General features: G+C 36.7%; 1 protein-coding gene across 3 annotated transcripts in view; it reads right to left on the bottom strand.

Moving 5' to 3' along the window:
* PPP1R42 (protein phosphatase 1 regulatory subunit 42) overlaps positions 1 to 12006 on the bottom strand; it is a 49038-nt gene extending 37032 nt beyond the window's left edge. For 2 of the 3 annotated variants that reach the window (XM_029222440.1, XM_029222442.1), the window contains exon 1: positions 319 to 559. In XM_029222440.1, coding sequence (XP_029078273.1) covers positions 319 to 447 — 129 coding nt within the window. In that variant the 5' untranslated portion in view covers positions 448 to 559. Of the gene's footprint in view, positions 1 to 318; positions 560 to 11830 lie in introns of those variants that run through there. The other variant, XM_029222441.1, reaches the window with a different exon arrangement.
* Between the last annotated feature and the right edge of the window lie 12512 nt (positions 12007 to 24518).

The following is a 24518-nucleotide window of genomic DNA, read 5'->3' as shown; positions in this document are numbered from 1 at the left end:
ATTCCAAGGCTTTGGAATTATCCAAAACTAATTATCTTTGAAATTATTCCAGCATATACTTCTAAATCTAGTTTGCTACACTATAAAGAATTTTAGGGGAACATATGTATTTAACACATATATTTAACAATTACAATGGTGTATTTTATAGAGGCTTAATTTTTAAAGTTTAACATCACAAGCAGGAAACTAAAATAAAAACATAATATAAAGCTGACTAATCAAAATATAGTTAAAAAGAAAGTATGCCCTGATACCAGTTTCTAAACTTTACATTGTTAATTATATAAAAATAGGAAATAATTTCACAGTTCTTACAATTGCATCTATATTTTTGGCTGAAAAATTTATATGAGTTATTTTCTTCAGGTATTGTAAAGTGGTTTCTTCTTTTCGGGGTTTAAGATTGCTCTTTTTGGCAATTAGATCCAAGGTCAGTCGAACCATGATTTCTCTATAAATCAAACTCTTGGCAATAGCTCTCTTCTGGTACCATGTTAAGAAGCAGGTTTAGGTATTTTTTTATGCCCAACTTTCTAAAAATTAAAGAAAAAAAGGAGTATTATGTACATAGCAATTTAGGAAAAAAAATTATTATTATTATTTTTTTTTTGCGGTACGCGGGCCTCTCACTGTTGTGGCCTCTCCCGTTGCGGAGCACAGCCTCCGGACGCGCAGGCTCAGCGGCCATGGCTCACAGGCCCAGCCGCTCTGTGGCATGTGGGATCTTCCCGGACCGGGGCACGAACCCGTGTCCCCTGCATCGGTAGGCGGACTCCCAACCACTGCTCCACCAGGGAAGTCCTAGGAAAAATTATTTTGACTCATTCTGTAATTTTCTTACATAAAACTGTTTGATAAACTAGTTCATAGACATTTTTAGGGATATTTAGGTTTTTTCTAAGTTTATAGCCTTAATTATTTTCATAAAAATATTTAAAACACTAAAATTGATTAAATCACTATACACATTCACTTTTACCTTTAAATCTTTTCCTCTCCCTAGTGTTGACTTGTTATTGTGGGCATCTCTTAAAGGATTATTTTTCTCTCTTTGAGTTGAAAATGACCTCAGTATCATTTAGTGTTCTCACATGAAGAAACTAAGGCCCAGAGATCTGTCTCAAACCACTCAAGTTAGTGACAGTTGAAAATGAGACCAAGTGATCATATTTATTAGTCTCCCAAGTCAGAACACATGGTATGCAAACCTTGAGCATATTCACAGGACAGTGGTGAAAATACTTAAAAATGGAGCTGGCCTTGACATTTTATGTTACTACAACTGTAATCCAGAAAGAGGCAACATAATGCAGTGTTTCTCAACCCAGACTGCCTGGGTTCAAATTTTGGCTCCACTGCTCACTGGTTAGACAATCTTGGGCATGTTACCTCAGGCTCTTATAAAAGTAGGATAATGGTACCTACTTGCAAGGGATATTGTGAGGATTACATGAGATAATCATGTACAGAGTACCTGGTATATAGGTCAATAAACGTTTGCTGTCATTATGCTACAATTGTTTTGTTCACAGATAACTTCATTATTTCACCTGGAATATATTAAGGCTGTTGAATAAGGAAAACATGCTATTAATAAAATATTGCTTTATGTAAGATATCCATATGTGGTCCATAAGTTTGAGATAACCCATTGTTTTCAATCATCCAGAAAGTATAGCTATTTAAGTGATAAATATCCCAGTTTTCCCAATTGTGTTTTATATTCTCTTATTCAATATGTAACCAAAAATACAGTTTAAAATTAAGCATTTTTACTCCAATGTATCTGGAATTTCACCAACCAGACACCTAAATTTGTGTGGTATTCTGGACGTGAAATAAATGCTTAGGAGGAAAAAATGAATTCAGTGAAAGATAAATTTGTGTTCTCACTCATTGGCATATAATTACCCAGGCTATATTATATAAAATACCCACAATAAAGTATTTTAAGATATAGAATGTATCCTTAGGCTCTTCAGAATGCAAGATATAATCTACAGAATAAAATTATGAAATCTTCATAGATTTTTGAAATTTCCATAAATTCATTATTTTTATAATAAAAATTTAAGCTTATTGTTTACAGATGAAATTTCAAACATGACAAAATAATATTCTGAACAAAGTTTCTAGTTAAGTATAAGTAGCTTTTCTTAATCTTACCTTAAAAATATTTCATGATAAAGAATAACACCACACCCATGAATCCATAGGTCAGCTGAAAATATAAAACATTACAAATACATTTGAACCCCTCTATATCTTTCTCTTGCTCCATTCTCAAATTTAGGGTTTATTCTAAATTTAGACATCCCTATTCATGTCTTTATACTTTTGCTATAGATATGTGTGTATCTAAACAATACATGGTATCGTTTTTTACATTTTTACAGTCATAAATGGTATTATTTTGATTCCAACTTTCTTTTTTAAAAATATTTTGGTTGTGAGAATCATCAGAGTTGATGTGTATTAGCTCTAGGAAATATGCACTGTTGTATAAAATCCTATTGTAAGAAATGTATTTCTTCTGATGATAGATTTTTTTGTGTTTTAATTCTTTGCTTCTGCAGTGTTGCTTTTATGGTTCTTGTATATACAACATCTTTAGCACATGTGCAAGAGCTTCTTTAAGGTTTAAAACTAAGGATGGCTGTTCCTGACATTTTCAGCGTTACTGTATATTGCCAAATTGTTCTCCGAAGAATTTTACCACTGGCAGTTAAGAGAGTTTCTGTTGCTCTACAATGTGGTTTACACCACTGTCAACCTTGATATTTGCAGTTTTTAACTTTTTGCCAATCTGATGGGTGTGATATATCTCATTGTTTTTCTTTTCTTAGAGATTTTTATTTATAAAAATGAAACAAAAATGTATTTGAATTTGCCATTCGATGAGAGTCTTTTCCTGTTATTGACCATGTGGAATTCCTTTTCTGTTAATTGTGGTTTCTTATATTTTGCCTATTTTTCCTTTTGGGTTCTGTTTCTATAAATAATTTTTAGATACGTGTGTATTTCTATCAGATACTAATATTTTATTGATTTTATAGTAGCAAATATCTATTTCCAGGCTGTAGCTTGTCTTTTCTCCTTGATTTTTCAGTTTGTTTTTACTGGCATCTTATAAAAAGTGGAAGCCGTATTTTTTAATATAGTAAAATGTATCAAGAAATTTTTTGCTCATGTTTTAAGCTTTTTGTAGCTTATTAAGTAACTCCTTCCCTATCCTAATTTTAAGAGAAAGACCTATATTTTCTTCTAAATATATTAAAGTTTTGCTTTGCACATTTTGGTCTTAATCTAGAATTGATTAATGTATAAGAAGTGAGATAGAGACTTAATTTTATTTTTTTCTTATGGAGAACCAATTATCCCAGCATATATGCATGGTTCATTTCTCTTCTATTGATTTATGTATCTATCCCCAGGTCAACCCTGTCTAAATTAGTACAGCGTAATAATATCGCTCCACCTTGGTTAGTCTTGGTTCTTAACTCTTTTTTATTTTCCAATTTTTTTATTGTGGTAAAATATAAAATTTACCATCTTAACCATTTTATAAGTGTACAGTTCAGTTTTACTAAGTACATTTATAATATTATACAACCATTGCCACAATCTATCTCCAGTACTCTTTTCACCTTGCAAAACTGAAATTCTATCCCTGTTAAACAATAATTCTCCATTCTCCCTCCTGCCCCCTGGCCCAAGTAACCACCATTCTCTTTTGCCTCTATGATTTTGATGACTCTAAGAACCTCATATAAGTAGAATAATATTTTATTTTTGTGACTAAGTTTATTTCACTTAGCATAATGTGCTCAAGGTTCATCCTTATTGTAGCATAAGTCAGAATTTCCTTCCTTTTTATGATTGAATAATATTCCATTGTATGTATTTACCAGATTTTGCTTACCATTCACCCATCTGTGGACATTTGGGTTGCTTCCATGTTTTAGCTATTGTGAATAATGCTGCTGTGAACATGGTGTACAAATATCTCTTCGAGACTGTGTTTTCAATTCTTTTTGGTATATATACAGAAGCAGAATTGCTGGGTCTTATGGTAATTCTACTTCTAATTTTCTGAGTAACTGCTATATTGTTTTCCACAGTGGCTTTACCATTTTACATTCCGACCAACAGTGCACAAGAGTTCCAATAACTCCACATCCTCGCTAACACTTGTTATTATCTGTATTTTTGATAGTAGCCATCCTAATGGGCATGATGTGGTATCTCATTGTGGTTTTGATATGCATTTCCCTAATGATTAGTGATGTTGAGCATCTTTTCATGTGCTTATTGGCCATTTGTATATCTTCTTTGAAGAAATGTGTATTCAAGTCCTTTGCCCGTTTTTTAATCAGGTTGTTTTCTTGTTAAGTTGTAGACCCCTATCAGGTGTATGATTTGCAAATATTTTCAAGTTCTTTGCCCACTTGAGGTTTAAGAGTTCTCTATATATTCTGGATATCAATCCCTTATCAGATATATGACTTGCAAATATTTTTTCCCATTCTCTGTATTGTCTTTTTATTCTGTTGATAGCACAAATTTTAAAAATTTTCATGAACTATAATTTGCCTATTTTTAATTTTGCTGCCTGTGTCAATGATGTCATTTCTAAGAAATCATTGCCAAATCCAGTACTGTGAAGCTTTTGCTCTGTGTTTTCTTGTAAGAGTTTTACAGTTTTAGGCCTTACATTAGGGTCTTTGATCCATTTTGAGTTAATCTGTGTATATGGTGTTAAATAAGGGTCCAACTTCATTCTTTGCATGTGGATATCCAGCTTTCCCAGCCTCATTTGTTGAAAAGACTGTCCTTTCCCCATTGAATGGTCTTGACATCCATGTCAAAAATCATTTGACTGTATATGTCAGGTTTATTTCTACGCTTTCTGTTTTATTCCACTGGTTTATATCTCTGTCTTTATGCCAGTACCGTGCTGTTTTGATTACTATACCTTTGTAGTAATCAGGAAGTACAAGTCCTCTAGCTTTGTTCTTCTTTTTCAAAATTGTTTTGGATATTTGGATCTCTTGAGATTCCTTATGAATTTTAGGATACATTTTTCTATTTCTGCAAAAAAACAAACAAAAAAAACCCAAACCCATCATTGGGATTTAGATAAGGCTTGCATTGAATCTGTAGATCACTTTGGGTATTATTGACATCTTAAACAATATTAAGTCTTCCAGTGCCTGAAGAGGGGATATGTTTTCATTTATGTCTTCTTTAAAATTTTTCAACAGTGTTTTGTAGTTTTCAGTGAATAAATCTTTCACCTCTTTGGTTAGTTCCTAGGTGTTTCATTCTTTTTGGTGCTACCGAAAATGGAATTTTTAAAAAATTTCCTTTTCAGGTTGTTCATTGTTTGTGTATAGACACACAACTGATATTTGTTTGTTGACTTTGTATCCTGATACTTTGCTGGATTCACTTATTGGTTCTAACATTTTTGTGTGTGTGTATGTAATCTTTAGAGTTTCTACATATAAGATCATATCATCTGCAAACAGAGATAATTTTACTTCTTTCTTTCCATTTTGGATGCCTTTTATTTCTTTTTCCTGCCAAATATTTCTGGCTAGAACTTCCAGTGTGATGTTGAACAGAAGTGGTGAAAGTGAGCATTCTTGCCTTAGAGGAAATGCTTTCAGTCTTTCACCATTAAGTCTGATGTTCACTTTGGGTTTTTCATATATGGCTTTTATTATGTTGAGGTAGTTTCCTTCTATTACTAGGTAGTTGAGTGTTTCTATTGTGAAAATTCAGCTTGTTGAATTTTGTTAAATGTTTTTTCTGCATTATGTGTTTTTTTCCTTTCATTCTGTTAATGTAGTATGTTATGTTCATCAGTTTTTACATGTTGACCATCCTTGTATTCTAGGAATAAAACTCACTTATTCATGGTGTATAATCTTTTTAATATGCTGCTGAATTTGGTTTGGTAGTGTTCATAAGGGACACTGGTCTATAGTTTTGTTGTAGTCTTTGTCTGGCTTTGGTATCACAGTAATGCTGGCCTCACAGAATGAGTAAGAATGTGTTTGTTTCTCTTCAAAGTTTGGAAAAGTTGGAGAAGGATGGGTGTTTTTCTTAAAATGTTTCATAGAATTCACCAGTGAAGCCATCAGAGCCAAGGCTTTTCTTTGTTGGGAGGTTTTGGATTACTGATTCAATTTCCTTCCTAGTTATAAGTCTATTCAGAGTTTTTATCTCTTTTTTAAAGTAAATTTATTTATTTTTATTTTTGGCTGCGTTGGGTCTTCATTGCTCTGCGTGGGCTTTCTCTAGTTGCAGTGAGCAGGGGCCACTCTTCATTGCGGTGCGCAGGCCTCTCATTGTGGTGGCTTCTCTTGTTGCGGAACACGGACTCCAGGCGCGCAGGCCTCAGCAGTTGTGGCACACGGGCTCTGTAGTCGTGGCTTGCGGGCTCTAGAGCACAGGCTCAGCAGCCATGGCACACGGGCTTAGCTGCTCCGCGGCATGTGGGATCTTCCAAGACCAGGGCTCGAACCCGTGTCTCCTGCACTGGCAGGCGGACTCCCGACTACTGCTCCACCAGGGAAGCCCCAGATTTTTTATTTCTTCATGATTTAGTGTTGGTAGGTTTTGTGTTTCTAGGAATTTTCCCATTTCATCTAGGTTATCCAATTTCTGGCATACAATTGTTCATAGTACTTGCATAATCCTTTTCATTTCTGTAGAATTGGTAGTAACATCCCTGCTTTCATTTCTCATTTTAGTTATTTGCGTCTTCTTTTTTTCTTAGTCCATCTAGCTAAGACTTTGTCAATTTTGTTGATCTTTTCAAAGAACCAGCTTTTGGTTTCATTGGTTTTCTCTCTATTATATTCTCTATTTCATTTATTTATGCTCTAATCTTTATTATTTTCTTCTTTCTGCTAGCCTTGGCTTAGTTATTTTTCTAGTTGCTTAAGTTGTAAAGTTAGCTTGTTGATTTGAGATCTTTCTTGTTTTTTCTGTCAGCATTTATAGCTATAAATTTCCCTCTTAGAATTGCTTTTCCTGTGTCCCATAAGTTTTGGTATGTTGTGTTGTCATTTTCACTCATCTCTCAGAATTTTCTAATTTCTCTTGTGATTTATTGTTTGATCCATAAATGCGTTGCTTATTGTTAATTTTCCAATTTTCTTTTTGTTACTGATCTTTAACTTTATCCCATTGTGAAATCTATTGAAATTTAATTTGTGGCCTAAGGTATGGTTTATCCTGGAAAATGTCTCATGTGCATTTCAGAAGAATGTGCTTGCTCTTGTTGTTGGGTAGAACGTCCTGTATATATCTGTTAGACCTAGTTTCTTTATTGTGTTGTTTAAGACCTCTATTTCCTTACTTTTGTTTGGTTGTTTTATCCATTATTGAGAGTAGAATATTGAAGTCTACAATTACTACTGTAGAACTGTAATAATTTCTCTCTTCAGTTGTCAGTTTTTGCTTCATATATTGTGTTTTGATGGTTTTTCATTAGGTGCATAAATGTTTATCTCTGTCATCTTGTTACTTATTTTCTATATGTCTTATACTGTTTTTGCTCCTCATTTTCTGTCTTTCTGTCTTATTTTTGTTGAGTTGATTTTTTGCAGTGAAACTAAATTCTTTTCTCATTTCCTTTTGTGTATATTCCAGAGCTATTTTCTGTGTGGTTACCATGGGGTTACATTTACATGTGGTTACATTTACCATCCTAAAGTTATATCACTCTAATTTGATTTATGCCAGTTTAACCTAAATAATACATAAAACTTTGTGTCTTTATAGCTCTGTCCCCACCTTTTTGGTTGTTGATCTCACAAAATTACATCTTTATACATTGTGTACCCAAAAATATAAACTAACAATTCTTTTAAATGCATTAGTCACTTAAATTATTTAATAAAATGTGGAGTTACAAACGAAAGTTACAATACTACTAGATTTTAGACTCATTGCTTTTTAAATGTATTAGTCTGTTAAATCATGTAGAAAAACAGAAAGTGGAATTACTAACCATTTTTACAAAAATACTAGCTTTTGTAGTTCCCCTTGTTTTTACATCTGTTGAGATCTTTATTTCTTCTTGTGGCTTCAAATTACTATCTAGTGTTCTTTCATTTTACCTTGCTGGACTCCCTTGAGCATTATTGCAGGGCAAGTCTAGTGTAATGAACTCTCTCAGCTTTTGTTTCTCTGGCAATGTCTTTATTTTTGCCTCACTTTTGGAGGACAGTTTTGTCGATATTGGATTCTTTGTTGGCAGGTTGTTTTCTTTAGCACTTTGAATATATTGGCTCACTGTCTTCTGACCTGAAAGTTTCTGATGAATAATGTGCTGATAATCTTATTAAGGATTCCTTGTATGTGATGGGTTATTTCTTGCTGCTTTCAAGATTCTTTGTCTTTTGAAAATTTGATTGTAATGTGTCTCAGTGTGGGTCTCTTTGAGTACATTTTACTTGGAGTTCATTGAGCTTCTTGCATGTTTAGAGTTATGTTTTTCATCAAGTTAGGGAAGTTTTCAGCCATTATTTCTTCAAATATTCTCTCCTCTCTCTCTCTCTCTCTCCCTCCTCCCCTCCTGCCTCCCTCCTTTCTGGGACTCCCACAGTGCATATGTTGGTCTGCTTGATGCTGTCTCACAGGTTCCTTAGGCTCTGTTCATTTTTCTTCAATACTTTTCAGCTCCAGAATTTCTCTTTAGTATTTATATCTGTTTATTGATATTTCCATTTTGTTCATACATTATTTTCTTGACTTTCTCTACTGCTTTAGATTTTTGAGCATCTTTTAGACAGTTGTTTTAAAGTCTTTGTCTAGTATATCTGCCACCGGGTCTTTTTCAGGGACAATTTCTGATTATGTAGTTTTTTTTTTTTAAATAAACTTAAAAAAAAGTACTTAGGCTGTGCTGGGTCTTAGTTGTGGCATGCAGGATCTTTGTTGTGGCATGTGGGATCCTTTAGTTGCAACATACGAACGCTTAGTTGCAGCATGCATGTGGGATCTAGTTCCCCCACCAGGTTCTGAACCTGGGCTCCCCACGCTGGGAACATGGAGTCTTACCCACTGGACCACCAGGGAAGTCCCTGATTATGTATTTTTGAATAGACCATACTTTCCCATTTCTTTGTATGCCTTGGTTTTTGTTGTTGTTGTGGAAAACTGGACATTTTAATTTAATAATGTGGTAGCTCTGAAAATCAGATTCTCCTCCTTCCCCAGAATTTGCTGTTTTTGGTTATTGTTTTTTTGTTTTGTTTTTTTTTTAATTGTTACAGGCTATCTCTGTGCTGGAGATTAGCCTGAGGTATAAACTTAAGGTCTTCTCAGGTCTTTTCGAAGTCTGAACCTTTCTTTTGGCATGTACAGGTCACTTTCTGTTTTTCCCTTTATGTGGAGCTGCTTTTGAATGCCCTAGTGTTTAATGCCTGGTTTCCAAAAGGGGAAAAAGAGAAAAGTAAAGGAAGAGAGGGGAAATAATGGGCAGTAGCCCTTTACATCCTTCTGGAAGTCACTTCAGCCAGAGGGAGTGGGGCTTGCAACAGTGGGGAGAGGTACAACCTCTTTGTCTGCATCTCTGTGATCAGAAGCAGCAATGAATGATTAGCGGGCAGATCCTCAATATTTGGTGGATAGTGCTTTTTGCCCACTTGGCTCCTGTAAGCTGTGTGCAAGATGCTCCAGAAGTCCCTGCACAGCTTCCTGCCACAAGGTTGGGTGTGGGGGATGGGCAGCTATTGCAGAGGTAAGATCTGAAACTGACCAACATGAACCACAGCTTATGCAGTCTATTGTCTAAGCCTTCCCCTGGAAGTTGTAAGCGTTCAGCAGACTCCAGCATTCTAAAATAGTTAACAGCAGACAGGTTCTGCCAGTGCAGCTGTTGTTCAGGTGGGGAGACAGATGCTCCCTATTCTGGCATATTCCCAGAATCCTCTCCTCCCTGACTCTTTCATATACATTTTAAAATCAACTTGTCATGTTCCATGAAAAATCCTGTCAGAATTTTGTTAGGAATTGCATTGAATTTATAAATAATTTGTGAAGCACTAACATCTCTCTAATACTGAGTTATCATTTCCATCACTATGGTATGTCTCTCCTTTTTTGGAGTGCTTCTTTAATGACTTTCAGTAGTTTTATAATTTTCTCCTAATTAAGGCCATGCATAAGGGTTTTTTTTAGAGTCATTTTTAGGGATCATATATTTTTGTTTATATTGCAAATGTCATTCTTTTAGGAATTACGTTCTCTGTAGCTAATGTGTCGAAATGCAATATTTTAAAATTATTTAAATATTTAAAGTATTTTAAAAATATTTCTTTGGCCCATATTTTAAAATTTTAGATACTTTTCTAGAAATTTCAAATATATTTTTTACATGATAACTGTGGTAAAAATGCACATCATAAAAAGGTTATACATCCCAGGGTTTCTCCCTTACAGCTGAGGCAGGAGACTGCTGTACAGGTGGCCATGCAAGAGCAAGCCTATACTATGAAGGAAGCAATGCCCTTTGGGAGTAACTTTTACTAATGGGAGACAGGAACCATGAATGATTTATTCTCCCTTCTTTCCCCCATAGACTTTTAAGAGACACAGCCATTTCAAAAGGTCCCTCTGAAAACATGCTGCAGACTTCTGCCTTACACATTCTCTTATATTTGCTCTCCTTCCATCTCTGTCTCATTCCTTTTTTCCCTCTCTCTTCCTTCCCTGAGATTACAGCCTCCCAAAAAGTGTTATCACATGAGTTTTTCCTTCAGGCTCTGTTTTCTAACCTGGGCTAAAACAGAAATTTTGGATCATCTGAATCCTCATGAATGACCATGCTATAAATGGACTTTGTCTCTAGGTTCCAGTGCACAAATTGGTGTTTGTATAGAAGTAAATTTCTCTCAGACAACTAGAAAAGGAAAGAGGCTAATGTAATATATAAGTGAAGTAGTTATTAAACCAGGGGAAGGCCAATGGACCTCATCAACAAGCTATAGGCAAACTTTCCAGGGGTTTGAATGTGGAAAGGGAGAGAATTGAACCCATAACACACAATAATAGAGACTGTTAACTCAAAAGAATGTGCATTATAGCAATCAAATCCACAAGAGAGGATTTGGTTTCATCAAAACACCACCATTCATGTTGTTAATAGAATATTAAACTTTATTGGTACTATAGTTTGTTTCAGAGATATTATAAGCTTCAGGAGTTTAAACTGAAATAATTTTGTCAACACTTGTGAGATGTCCTTGATTTTCTTTTAAAAGTGCTTCATTATTTTCTAAAGTTTGAGAAACTGCTTTTCCATAATTTTTGCCTACTACGTATCTCTGTACTCTCAGGGCTCCATTTGCTAGGATGTCTCTAGCTCTCCAGATCGCTAGTGGGGACAGCTTAGAGTTGCTATACAAGTGCTTTGGAAATCCATTTTAGTAGACCCCTTGGCTTTCATCATTTGGGGCTCCTACTGGCTAGATGCGGGGGACGTTTCCGAATTCAGTTTGTATATTTCCCTTAGGTAGCCCCAAACCCAGTGGCTTACAGATGCTCTAAATCGTCGGCTGTGAGGCTTTCCTCTTTTCAAACCCACAAATCCCGCTTCCTCAGCTTCTTGGCTACCACTCCACCCGTGTCTCCCTCCCCTAGAGCTGTTTCCCAACCTTGCCTGATTCTAGCCCTTTGTTTAAAATACAGACTTTCAGACTTTTTCTGGAAATTCTTGATGTCAGGAGATCTTACTGGCACGTAAGTTTGAGAAACATGGCTGTAGGGTTTTCTCGGTTCCCACACTTCTCCCTTGAGGGCATCTCACCGTTCGCGGGATGAGCCGGGTCAGTAACTCAGGTTTGGTAAATTTCGCGGGTGCCCGGCCTCCTCGGCAGCAGGTGCGGTTGCTGGGCGACCAGACAGAGGCGTCTGGTCGGCGCGGCTCACAGGAAATCTCGCGAGGTCTCCGGAAGCGCTCTCCTCTGGGTCCTAGCCCGGGCCCAGCGCTCTGTGTCTTGGCGGCCGGGGGTTGATGGGAGCCACTAGGCAGGGTACGAGTGGAGGTTGGTTAGTGGGATGAAGCCATAAGGCATCGGTCACATTAGCGTTTCCGTAGACCAACCAGTAGCCAGAACAATTTTTGGCAGGTCACCATTTCCCCCTACTGGATTATCCTTGCCATCAGCTTTGAACGTTTTAGTGCCCAGTTACCACGTTTTCCCAATAATAGGGCAGGAAACGAATTGTCTGAATCAAATTCAGACATACTTCACCTTTCCTCTGATAAAATCCAAACTCCTTAGGGTGGCATTCCAGTCCGGTTATAATGACCAGCCTCACTGCTTGCCTCTTTCCCTCTTCAGTATTTACAATCTGGCACTTGGCCCAGTACTAAAAAAATTTTACCCTCTCTCCTGCTGCTCAGGGTACCAATAGGACACACCTTTCCTCCTTAATATTTGTTTTCCCTTTTAAGATTCAAGGACTCAGCTTGGAATTGGTGCATTTTTTCTGAAGCCTTCCTAGGTACTCAGTCATGTTAAGTGATGGTTTTTTCTGCCCCCCAAACAACTGGGATATGGTAACTTCTTTAGCATAGCACTTAACACACTACTGTGTCTGTTACCCATATCTCCAATAAGGCGGTAAATTCTTTGAGGGTAAGGATTATGTCTTTTACCTTGCTATTCCCAGGACCTGGCAAAGTGCTTTGTACATTAGCAGTCACTACCAAACATTTAGAAAATATATAGTTTACAAATGAAGGAGAACAACAGTAGAACAAGTGGAAAGGCTTGTCATTAGGGGTACGGTAAAGTGAGCAATCTGAATTAAGGGACAGTACAAACAGGAAAACCGTAATAGCTCTGATCTTTAGGGTGGGGGCACTCTGGAAAATCATTGCTGTTCCTTGAACAAAGAAGTGTCAGAGTAGGAGATTTTTAGAATTACAAAGAGGCTTAGAGCCCACGTGGACAGTCCAATGTGCCATTTTGCAGATAAGGAAATTCTCAGGCCTAGAAAGAGAAAAGACATATGCTGAAGGTGACACCTGAGGTAGCAGAGAGAGAATTTACCCTTGAGCCCCTCATTTCAAGCACAGGTCCCCCTTCCTTATATCTCACTGACTGTTGCAGTAAGAGTAGCCTAGAAAGAGGGACAGGGGCATGGGGACAGATATCCTAACCCCATTCAGGACACTGTTGCTAATGTCTAGTTGTGAAGCAGTGTTGGCCTGTATTAGGGTGAAGGCAAAGAAAATGACAAGGGATGAACAAATTTAGGAGGCATCTTGAAGCATGATTTAATAAAGAGAGATTGGATAGGATAAAGGGAGGGAGAAGTTGAAGATAATTCCTGGGTGTTAAGTAGAATAAAGGAACAATACTGGAGAAATTGGAGAGGGAGGCAAGTAATTTGGGGGGAAGTGAATGAATTTCCATTTACACATGTTAAACTTGAGGTGAGATAGGTTTAATAGTTTCCAGAATAGAACTAATCATTGAAACCATGGGGTCATAAATGGTGGTGAGGAAGAAAGTGGGGAAAAGAGAAATAGTAAGTTAATAACTATGCCAACTAGTTTGGATGGAAGAGGGAAGCAAAGCTAGTTAAGATATCAGAGAAAGATTTATCAGAGGTGAGATTTGTTCTGAGAAGAACAAATAATAATTCAGTGATTTAGAAACCAGTAAATTAGATTCAGGTACTAGGGAAGGAAAGAATTTAAGAAGAGTACCTAACAGAATAAACAGCTACAGAAGGATATGACAAAGTAAAAGAATGATCAAAACAATATGGTTAAAACACTACAGCACAAATCAGGTGCCCGTCTTATCTATTTTAAAGGTCATTCATTTGGGAACAATAGATCCAGCACTATATGCAGGGCCATCCTATTGCTCTGTGTAGCTCTCATTTAACTTGCTGCTAACATTACTTTACTGGGAACATGTTTAGCAATGCCTCATTGAAAACCAGTTGCTCTGTTAATCTTTGTTTTATAAGAGTTTCATATGTTATTGTAAAGACGAGTATGATCTCATTTGTGGTAAAATTATATACATATTTAAATGTCTGAAAGGATATATGTCTATGTCTATACATGTATAGGTTTAGATGTAGAGCTGTAGATCTATACCTGTATCTATATCCCAAAATATTTAATAGTGGCGGGATTATGACTGTTTATTTTTCCTTCTTTTTTTTTTTTTTTTTTTTTTTTTTGCGGTACGCGGGCCACTGTTGTGGCCTCTCCCGTTGCGGAGCACAGGCTCCGGACGCGCAGGCTCAGCGGCCATGGCTCACGGGCCCAGCCGCTCCGCGGCATGTGGGATCTTCCCGGACCAGGGCATGAACCCGTGTCCCCTGCATTGGCAGGCGGACTCTCAACCACTGCGCCACCAGGGAAGCCCTATTTTTCCTTCTTTTTTAGTAATCAGGTTTTTAAGAATGATAACATTGTATTCTGAAAGTTCATTTCGGATTCTGCTGTTTGTAGAATTGAAAGTCTCTTTGTGACAGCTAGTTTTTAAGATGCTTTAAAACGGTTGAATTGCTAATTAATTTTTTAATGCAACAAGTTTGAGACAGTATTTTCTCATTAAGATGTGAAATATAATTCCTGTCTAGTGACACACAGTGTTAAACAGTCATCTGTGTATTTTCTAATATGGCAGAAATCTGGCAAACTGCAAGAAACACTTGTCTTCAGTGCCACATCTGTAAGTTCAGCATATAATACTCTAAGATTTACACTTTGACAGATGTTGAGAAATCTGTATTTGTTAAAAAAAAAAGTGAGGTCTTGAGAATAATTTTAAAAGACACTCTTGGAAGAATATGCTAAAGAGCACATTTTCTGAAGCCTCCAGTAGAGTTTCCAAGTAACTTTAGACAGAAACACATTTTTTATTTAGAATATTGTTCTGTGTATCTTTGTCAATTAGTATGTTTCCTGACCTTCTAGAGTACATACTACACAGAAAACACTTTAATTATTCCTTTCATTGAAAAACCAACAAATTAAAGGGCCCAGATATGTATATCATCACATAACTCCATACAGAAATATGATCATTTATTGGAGTTAGCTCCTCTTTTTATTTTGACCTTGTAGACTGGTAAATATTAGTAAGTATGGTAGGCAGACTTCCAACATGGTGTCAATGATTTCACCTCTTGGGATTCATGCCCTTGTGTGAACCCCTCCCCTTCAGTGTGGAATAGACTTAGTGACTTGTTCTAAGCAATAGAATAAGGCAAAGTTGATGAGATACCATTTCTGCGATTTGATTACAAAAGATTCTGTCTTGCTAGCAAACTCTCTATTGCATTTTTTGGCGTGCACTCTTTGATAGAGCAAGCTGTCACTTAGTAGAGCTCCATGTGGCAAGGAACTGAGGATGGTCTCTAGCCAACAGCTCGTAAGGAACTGAGACTCTCAGTCCAATGAGAAACTAAATGTCAACAACTACTGTTTAAGCTTGGAAGTCAGTCCTTCCCCAGTTGAGCTTTCAGATGAGACCTATTCCACACCTTTATTACAGCCTCATTAGGGACCCTAAAGCAGAGAACTCAAATTCCTGACATATAAAATCTGTGAAATAATTAATGTGTGTTAGTTGAAGCCACTAAGTTTTGGGGTAATTTTTTATGCAATAATAACTAACTAATACAGGGGACAATGGAAAACTTTTTTAAGGAGGGAAATTTTACTTAGAAATTTGGGACATGATTCCCATTTTCATAGGACCTTCTGAGGGGAAGCTCAGAGGAGAGAAATGAAGGTGATGATAGGAGGTTGTAGCTTAGCTGGAACAAAAGATTTTAAAATAAGTATCCATTTATAGAAGCTCTAAGTTGTAGAGTCTACAAAGGAAGCCTTTTTGTTTAGGAATGAGGCAGTTTCCATCCAAGGCTTGATTACTCTTGATTTCTGTAACCTAGTCATGATGGTTAAATTGAGAGCTTCATGGGTTTTTAATGGCTTGATGTACACAATATGGGCACCAATAATAAATAATTTCTTTAAAACTTAACTTAGTAATTAAATGATTACTTAAACAATTTATGTCATTTATTATATAATGTATTCTATAAATGTAAATGATGATTATATAGGTTTTGTATAAAACAATCCAAGGTATTTCTCATGAGTTCCAGACCTATGCATGCAACCAGCTGCTGGACATTCATTCCACTTGAATATGAATGTCCTAGAGGGAAAAAACCCTGCACCTGTCAAGAACTGAACTCGTTTCTATCCTGCACAAATATGATCTGCCTCCTCTAGTTCCTGTCTTGCCCACATTTCCACCCTGCTACTCAGAGTAGAGCCTGAGTACTCTCTCACATACTAGTGCCCCCACGTTGGGTCACATCAAGTCCACTTAATCTCAGAAGTGACTGTCAAATCCAGCAGTTTCTCCATGCTCCCATCAGTACCTAAGAATGGACATGAAAGGACTTGGACAAGTTCTATTAATTTTTTAAAAGTTCTATTTTAGTACACAAAATTTTCTCAAGTTGTATTTTTAAAGTTCTATTAGATGTGACTGTAAATTAAAGGATCTAGGCTGAAAATCAGTTTCATTACCTGAAAGTAACATTTATGTCTAAATATATTTTAGAGTAAAATTGTTTTCTGAAAAGTATTTTTGTAAACATTGCCACAGATATTCTAATTGATTATTCAGGAATGAAGATTCCTGAAAAATCTATTGTCAGTAGAGCCTAACACTTTAGTTTGAGTCTTTGAGGAAGCATTTGCAAGAAAGGGACTTATAATTTTGGAAAAAGTTTAGATTAGGTTTCAGGAACAGATCATTACTTATGTTTTAGGGATTTTAAAAAAAATTGTCTTTCGAAACAAGGGTGGGGAACCTCTGTCTTCTAATAGAGATCCAAGACACTGCTTAAGTTTATCAGGCCAATAATAAGTTCAGCAAAAGTTTAATTAGTTGGTGATGGATTGAAGCTAAGAGTGAAACTCAGCTATGTAATACACTATAGTCTTGTATTTTGCAAAACAATTTGTTAAAATCAGTGAAAACATCTTGTATATTTGTATTTAACTGCTTTATTTTTTTGGCTCCTGTCTGTTTTTTGGTTAGCTTGTTTGAAAAGAGTTCCATTCTTTCATGCTTGTTTTTGAAAATGGCTGGTGTTTTTTTTTACTACTGTGTATAGCCATTTGCATATTTCTGCGGTTGTGATCCTTGATTGAAAAATTAAAAAAAACTTTTCACTCTTGTTTTAAATCTGTTAAGAAGTTTGTGAAAAGATTTTCATTTTATCATAATCTTATGGTGAAACAAGTCAGCTTCCCATAAAAAGGGATAAACATTTAATTTTGTTACCCTAAAAACACATATTGTTAATGTTTCTTAAAAGCAAATTGAAATGTCCATTGCATTTATTTCTTCATTGAACAGATATTTACCAACTGCCTACCATGTGCCATTGTTCAAGGTGCTGAGGATGCCGAAGGTATTCTGACCAAGTCCCCATCCCTGTGGCACTTACCATCCAGGAAGGGGAGACAGATAGTGAAAAAGTAAACAATTCAATGGTCAAGATGATTTCAGGTTGTGGTACATTCTGTGAAGGAAATAAATAGGATAAAATGACTGTATAACTGGGGTATAGAAGTAAGGAAGAAGGAGGGAAGGAGAGAGGTGTTTTCTTTACATGAGAGAGACAGGCTAGGCCTCTCTGAAAACAGAATTTGAGCTGAGACTTGAAGAATGAGCAGCTTAAAGAGCCAGGCCTTTGAGAGCCTGTGAGGAAGTGTTCCAGGCCCGGGAAGCAGCCAGTGTGAGGGCTCGGAGCTGGGAAAGAGCTGGATGAGCATAAGGACCCCAGGACACTGTGGCTGGAGCAGTGTGGAGGGGGAGAACAGAATGAGAGGAAAGCAGGAAATAGATCAGCCTTTAGGCCACAGTGATAAATTTGGATTTTGGTTTATAGCAGCATTTAGGTCATAAGGCAGAAGGCAAATTTTTCTTTTGTTAGTGAGAAAAATTATATTACATTTAGAGTTTGAGGGAAAGAACAGTGGCCACTTATTATTATAAGTTGAAATTCAAAGTCTTGGTTGAAATGTAATGTTCTTTTTTTTTTTGCGGTTCGCGGGCCTCTCACTGTTGTGGCCTCTCCCGTTGCAGAGCACAGGCTCCGGACGCGCAGGCTCAGCGGCCATGGCTCATGGGCCTAGCCACTCCACGGCATGTGGGATCTTCCCGGACTGGGACACGAACCCGTGTCCCCTGAATCGGCAGGCGGACTCTCAACCACTGCGCCACCAGGGAAGCCCTGTTCTTCTTTTTTTTTAATGTAATGTTCTTCTAGTGTGATATTAATGTGATGAATATAGTATCATCAAAGATGTTCTAAGAAATCTGGTAGCAGGAGCCACCAGAAAATATATTAGAAAATAAAATTTCTACTTGTGCTCCCAAATCTCAAATTTAATAGAGCTTTTGTTTCAGTTTTGCTCTTTACTGAAATAGGTAAAACACTTTTTAAATTGAGTTACAGTTGATGTACAGTATTATATAAGTTACAGGTATACAATATAACAAATTTTAAAGGTTATATTCCATTTATAGTTATTATAAAATATTAGCTATATTCCCTGTGTTGTATATCATGTAGCTTATTTTATACATAATAGTTTGTACCTCTTAATCCCCTATCCTTCATTACCCCTTCCCCCTTCCCTCTCCCCACTGGTAACCACTAGTTTGTTCTCTATATCTGTGAGTCTGCTTTTTGTTTTATTCGCTAGTCTGTTGTATTTTTTAGATTCCACATACAAGTGATATCACACAGTATTTCTCTGACTTATTTCTCTTAGCATAACACCCTCCAAGTCCATCCATGTTGTTGCAAATGACAAAGTTTCATTGGTTTTAATGGCTGAGTTGTATTCCATTGTGTGTGTATGTATGTATATATTTAAATGTACACAAACACCACACCTTCTTTATCCATTCACCTGTTGATTGATAGATAGGTCACTTCCATATTGTATTGCCAATTACATATTGGCAATTGTAAATAATGCCACTATGAACATTGGGGTGCAATTAGTGTTTTTGTTTTTTTCAGATATGTACACAGGGGTGGAATTGCTGGGTTATATAGTAGTTCTGTTTATTTTTTATTTTTTAAATATTTATTTATTTATTTTTGGCTGCGTTGGGTCTTCGTTGCTGTGCGTGGGCTTTCTCTAGTTGTGGCAAGCGGGGGCTACTCTTCGTTGCAGTGTGCGGGCTTCTCATTGTGGTGGCTTCTTTTGTTGCGGAGCATGGGCTCAGTAGTTGTGGCTCGTTGGCTCTAGCAGGCTCAGTAGTTGTGGCGCACAGGCTTATCTGCTCCACGGCATGTGGGATCTTCCCGGACTAGGGCTCAAACCCGCGTCCCCTGCATTGGCAGGCACATTCTTAACCAGTGTACCACCAGGGAAGCCCTGTTTTTTTTAAAAAAAATACATTTCAGTTATATCTTTTTTAAAAAATATTTATTATTTATTTTCTTTATTTTTTTGGCTGTGTTGGGTCTTAGTTGTGGCACGCAAGATCTTTGTCGAGGCATGTGGGCTCTTTGTTGTGGCATGTGGGTTTTCTCTCTGTAGTTGTGGCGTGAGGGCTCCAGGGCATGTGGGCCCTGTAGTTTGCAGCATGTGGGCTCTCTCGTTGAGGTGTGCAAGCTCAGAAGTTGTGGTGTGCGGGCTTAGTTGCCCCATGGCATGTGGGATCCTAGTTCCCTGACCAGGGATTGCACCCGTGTCCCCTGTATTGGAAGGCAGACTCTTTACCACTGGACCACTGGGGAAGTCCTGGTAGTTCTGTTTTTAGCTTTTTGAGAAATCTCCATACTGTTTTCCACAGTAGGGTAAAGCACTTGTTAATAAACTATTTTTAGATCTTGGGATAACTAGAAGTCCATGGTGTTGATGTCTGCCTAAATAAATCACCATTACAACAGGCCACAGTTCCTTAGTTTTAAGTAATGTAGTGTTTTACCTTGAATATTAAGACCAGTTAGAAAGTTTAAAAATAATCTCCCCTAGAAAGTGGTATTTGTGTATAATTCTCACATCAGTGGCATATCAAGTTAACTTCTCTGAAGGTATAGAACTTTTCAGATGACTGTAATTATTCAACACGGTATGCCCTCATTCATAACATCATAAATTAGTTTTTTATTTAGTCTAATTTTTGTTACTTTATTTAAGCCCAGAATCTTAATAGCCTCAATTATATTAGAAACACATGCAAGAAATGATAGAAGGATTACATATGAGTTGAAGTAAAAGATTAAAGCTAAATACATACATGTTTTAAAGGACTTATTTAGTGTTGTCAATCATGCAAAGAGTAAATTGAAGTTTATTCAAATAATAAATCGAGCATGGAGTATAAAGTCGAAAATTCTAGGAACAAAAATGAATCATTTAAATAAAACACTTATTTGCAGATGAGCTTGTAGAAACTAAATTTTCAGGAAGGTAAGTAGTTTGTTATGCTTTGTAATGGTAAGCAAATTCATAGTTATATGATAGATATTTATAACCCTCTATAACCTAACATAAAAGTCACAAAGCTCTGTTCTTGACAATATATTTCTTTATGCATATGCCTCTTAGGTTATGAAAAGTACAACTGTAGTTCATCAAAATGTGCCCCAAGGCACAATACCATTTTACTCAGTCATTAGAAAGTTTAGCATAATTGCCTAGTATAATCCAAAGAAAATATGAGTACTGACATCAGGGACTCTCCAATTTGTTAGGCAATTGTTCCATAATTTTTGGCACCAAGATAATCCACATTTGAAAAAGCAATTAATCATTGGTGTTAGTTATCAAGCTATGATTTTAGCTGTTTCCTCCCAAATTTGACCTGAAATGACAGAGTTCCTTATTTTATTTTTGTAATATTCTGATTTCTGAGATCAAAAGTTTAAATATGCCAGTCTGGTTACAGTTGACCTGAGTTTCGTGTAACTAATTTTCTAAAATAAGTAGATCACAACTTTTTACTTATAAAGATAAATGGTATTTCTTCCAGTAATATTAGGATAAAAGGTTTAGAAATTTTTAGAAACTTACAGACTGATTACCTCAGAACAAATTACTTGAAGTCCTTAAACTAGCACTTGGCCCTAAGAAGGTAAATTTATTTGCTGCTAAAAATATTTGTTGTATTGAAAATTGACCAGAATGAGAGAACACAAAATTAGATTTTTAATTTTCAAATGCAGTGACATAGACACATCAGTTATTAAACAGTGAATGAAATAATTACCCCATCGTAATTTGAACATAATCAACTTTTATTTTATATCATATGGATGAGCAAAACCAGAGCCATCATTCCGTGTAGTATATTTTTATATCTTCAAAAAACAAAAAACACATTGCTCACCCATGTATGTATCTTTGGAGTTTATAGTTAAAACAATCCGGAAATTTAGAAAGAAACCTTGGAAACTCAACAGTCTGTGTTCAGTTCATTTCAGTCAGCTACATGTGGATACAATGCAGACTTAGCAATATAAAAGAACTCTTCTCTGCATGCATGACTTATGCATCTGTACCTCATCACTCATAGAACAGTTTTTGGAAACTCTGAACCTCTGCAGTATGTAGCATTCCAACTCCCAAACAGTTCCTCTGATTCATTGTAAAGTTACTTATGTTCCTGCTCTTCTGTGTTTATTTTCAAGTGGCTGCACTATAGGGCAGTTTATTATTCTATTATGCAATGCAGTGATTTTTCAAAATCCTGAATACCAGGTAGTCATACTAATTTGTGACAACAATCTTCAGACTTGATCTCTCAAATGGAGCACGTGATGTTTGGTCTCAGAGCCGATTTTCCAAATTCAGAAACAATGGAGCACAAATGGTTTCTCTGCCCCTGTTGGCTCTTTGTTCTTGGCAGTACTACTGATTTCAAAATAACAACTTGTGTGGTGTCTTATTGTTAATCAATAAATAAAATGTGTGAATGACATACTTATATAACTGGACAGTATAACCTAAAAATGATACTAAATGCATAAATTCTCAACAATATATAGAAAAGTTAATGTTGTTGATTTGTTTGGAACTGGGACCTTGAGATATTAAAACAATCTGGAAAAGTTGGAACATCCTTGATTCTGGGATCTCGCTGTACCCTTATCTGGTCCCAATCCCCAACCCATATCCACTGACTTCTCTATCTCTGCTCCAGCCTGTGCTTCTGGCTCCAGTTTTATTACTTGGACATTGGGATTAAGTTTTTGATGATGATTGACATTTCCTGTATATTATCACCATAGAGCTTGAGAAATTATCTCTGAAAAAATTTGAAGCTGAACAAAAACCAGACTTCACTTAGAAAATGGCCTTTTCAGCTCCTGAATAGCTCAAGGCTGTAAGATAACACTTTGCAGGAAAAAGCAATGCCAATTCATGAGTTAGTTTCTGAATGATGGCTGCAAATTGACCCTTGATTTCCTAAAATCTCAGTATTATGAATTAGAGCACTTATATCAAAAGTGATGACAATACATTAAAACTTAAAGATATACTTTAAAAATATTTATAAAGGTTCTTGCTTTTAATAAAGTAACTGCATTTACAATAGAATGCAAATACTCTTTTGTGGGGCTATTTTTGCGTGGGCTGGACTGTTAAGCAGAGGGGACGTTGTTGGTTGCTCTGTAGTATCCATTTAGCCTTAGTGTGTAGTAGTCATGAATTTTGGGTGTTACTGACCCCACTCCCAGCTCCAGGAGTTACCCTTAATTGGTCTAAACCAGTCACTATATATATATAATCCTAGGAGTGGGCTCATGACCCAAGTTAGACCAATCAGAGTGAAGTCAGAACCTTACTTTGAAAACCATGAGCAGCTTTTTCCCTGTGACTGGATGGTGTGGTGTACAGCCAATGTGGAGGAATCCAGCTTGAGGTTTAGGTCAACATGTGGAGGGCAGAGCTGTGAGAACCATTACTGGAAGCCTAATCCAACTATGCCTAAGCCAAATAAGTGTTTGGACTCTGAAGTTAGGTGAACCAACAAATTCTCTTTGTTTAAGCAACTGTTTTTGTTTGTTTTTGTCATCACTTGCAACCAAGGCATCATAACCGAAATACTGAGTCCAGTGAAGTTAGGACTGACAAGTTTTCTTTTTCTGGCAATTCCCTGTTGTTAGCATAGGCGTTTTCCATCACACCAAGATATCTTAATTGATTAGATCACCAATGTCAAATTAAATGTGGATAACAGTCAAGTCTTGGAATGAAAACTGCTAGTATGTTTTCATGGTAACTTCAATGACTCACTCTTTCATGTCAAAACTTCAATCCTTCAATCATGTCTGTCAGAGAAACCTCAATGAGCTTGTTATTGTTCCTAATTGAATGGCTTGGTATGAGCTGGTATCACTGAAGGCTGTGGCAGTAAACACAGCTTTTAGCTGCTCACTGGAGGCAGTCATCATTTTTTTTAAAAGGGCCTAAAAATGGAGGTGAGGTTGAGCCATCTGAAATTGGGATGCCTGCTTTTATTTAAAGGGATATAAAATGAGACCAAAAACGCTACTATATCATCAACTGTCTGAGAAAGTATTTGGATACTAATGTTAACTGGCATCCTCATCTTACCAAAGACCCCTCTTTGCTAAATCTAATCAAAAACTTTTAGACTTTGTTTTCCTTGACCTCTGGGCCACATGTGAAGTCATCACTTGTGGTCTCCTCTTCCTCTGACCATTTTAAATTTGATGTTTGCCATGTCTTGGGCCCTCTTCTCAGTCTTTATTTCCACAAAGCATCTCATCTGATCTCATCCAGCCCTCGACCACAGCTTTCTTAACAGAGTGCTCTTAGAAATATCCATCTAGTACATTTCTGTTGTTTAAAACTCTTTTAACTCCCTATTGCTGTTAGGATAAAGTCCAAAAGGCCCCTGCAGAATCTATGCTCATCTTAATGAATAAAGTCATCTCTTGTCACTCCCCACGTATTACTCAACACTCTCAGATCTAAATGAATCTCAGTTCTTGAAGGTTCTAAGTTCTTGCTCTCTGCCTCAGGCCTTCCACGTATCGCTGTACTCTTTGTTTAGAAAGTAATAGCTTCTCTTAACGCTTTTTCTGGCTAGTCCTCCTATCTTTCAAATTTCAGCTTAATGTCAGGTCACTTGCTTCAGGAAGCCTACCTGGGTAACTCCTCTCTGGGGTAAGTGTTCCTCCTGAGAGTTCCCCAGCACACTTTATTTCTCCCTTCACAGCAGTATACTTAGGTTCTTGTTAACTTAGCCACCACTGGAAGTTCTGTGAGGACAGTGGCCAGGTCTGCCTTGTTCAGAATATCTTGAGAGTAAAACCGGGCCTGGTACAGTAAAGGCACTTGGTGAATATTTGAATGACTAGATACCTGTGCTAGGCTCTGTCTCAAATTTAAGTTATTTGATTTTCAGGAAAATAATTTATGGTGTGACAGTGTTTCA

The sequence above is a fragment of the Monodon monoceros genome, unplaced genomic scaffold (assembly GCF_005190385.1).
Source record: "Monodon monoceros isolate NGI ecotype Baffin Bay Population unplaced genomic scaffold, NGI_Narwhal_1 Super_Scaffold_14, whole genome shotgun sequence".
Taxonomy (NCBI): domain Eukaryota; kingdom Metazoa; phylum Chordata; class Mammalia; order Artiodactyla; family Monodontidae; genus Monodon; species Monodon monoceros.
Note: the sequence above shows the minus strand (reverse complement) of the source record. Positions and strands in the feature narration are given on the sequence as shown.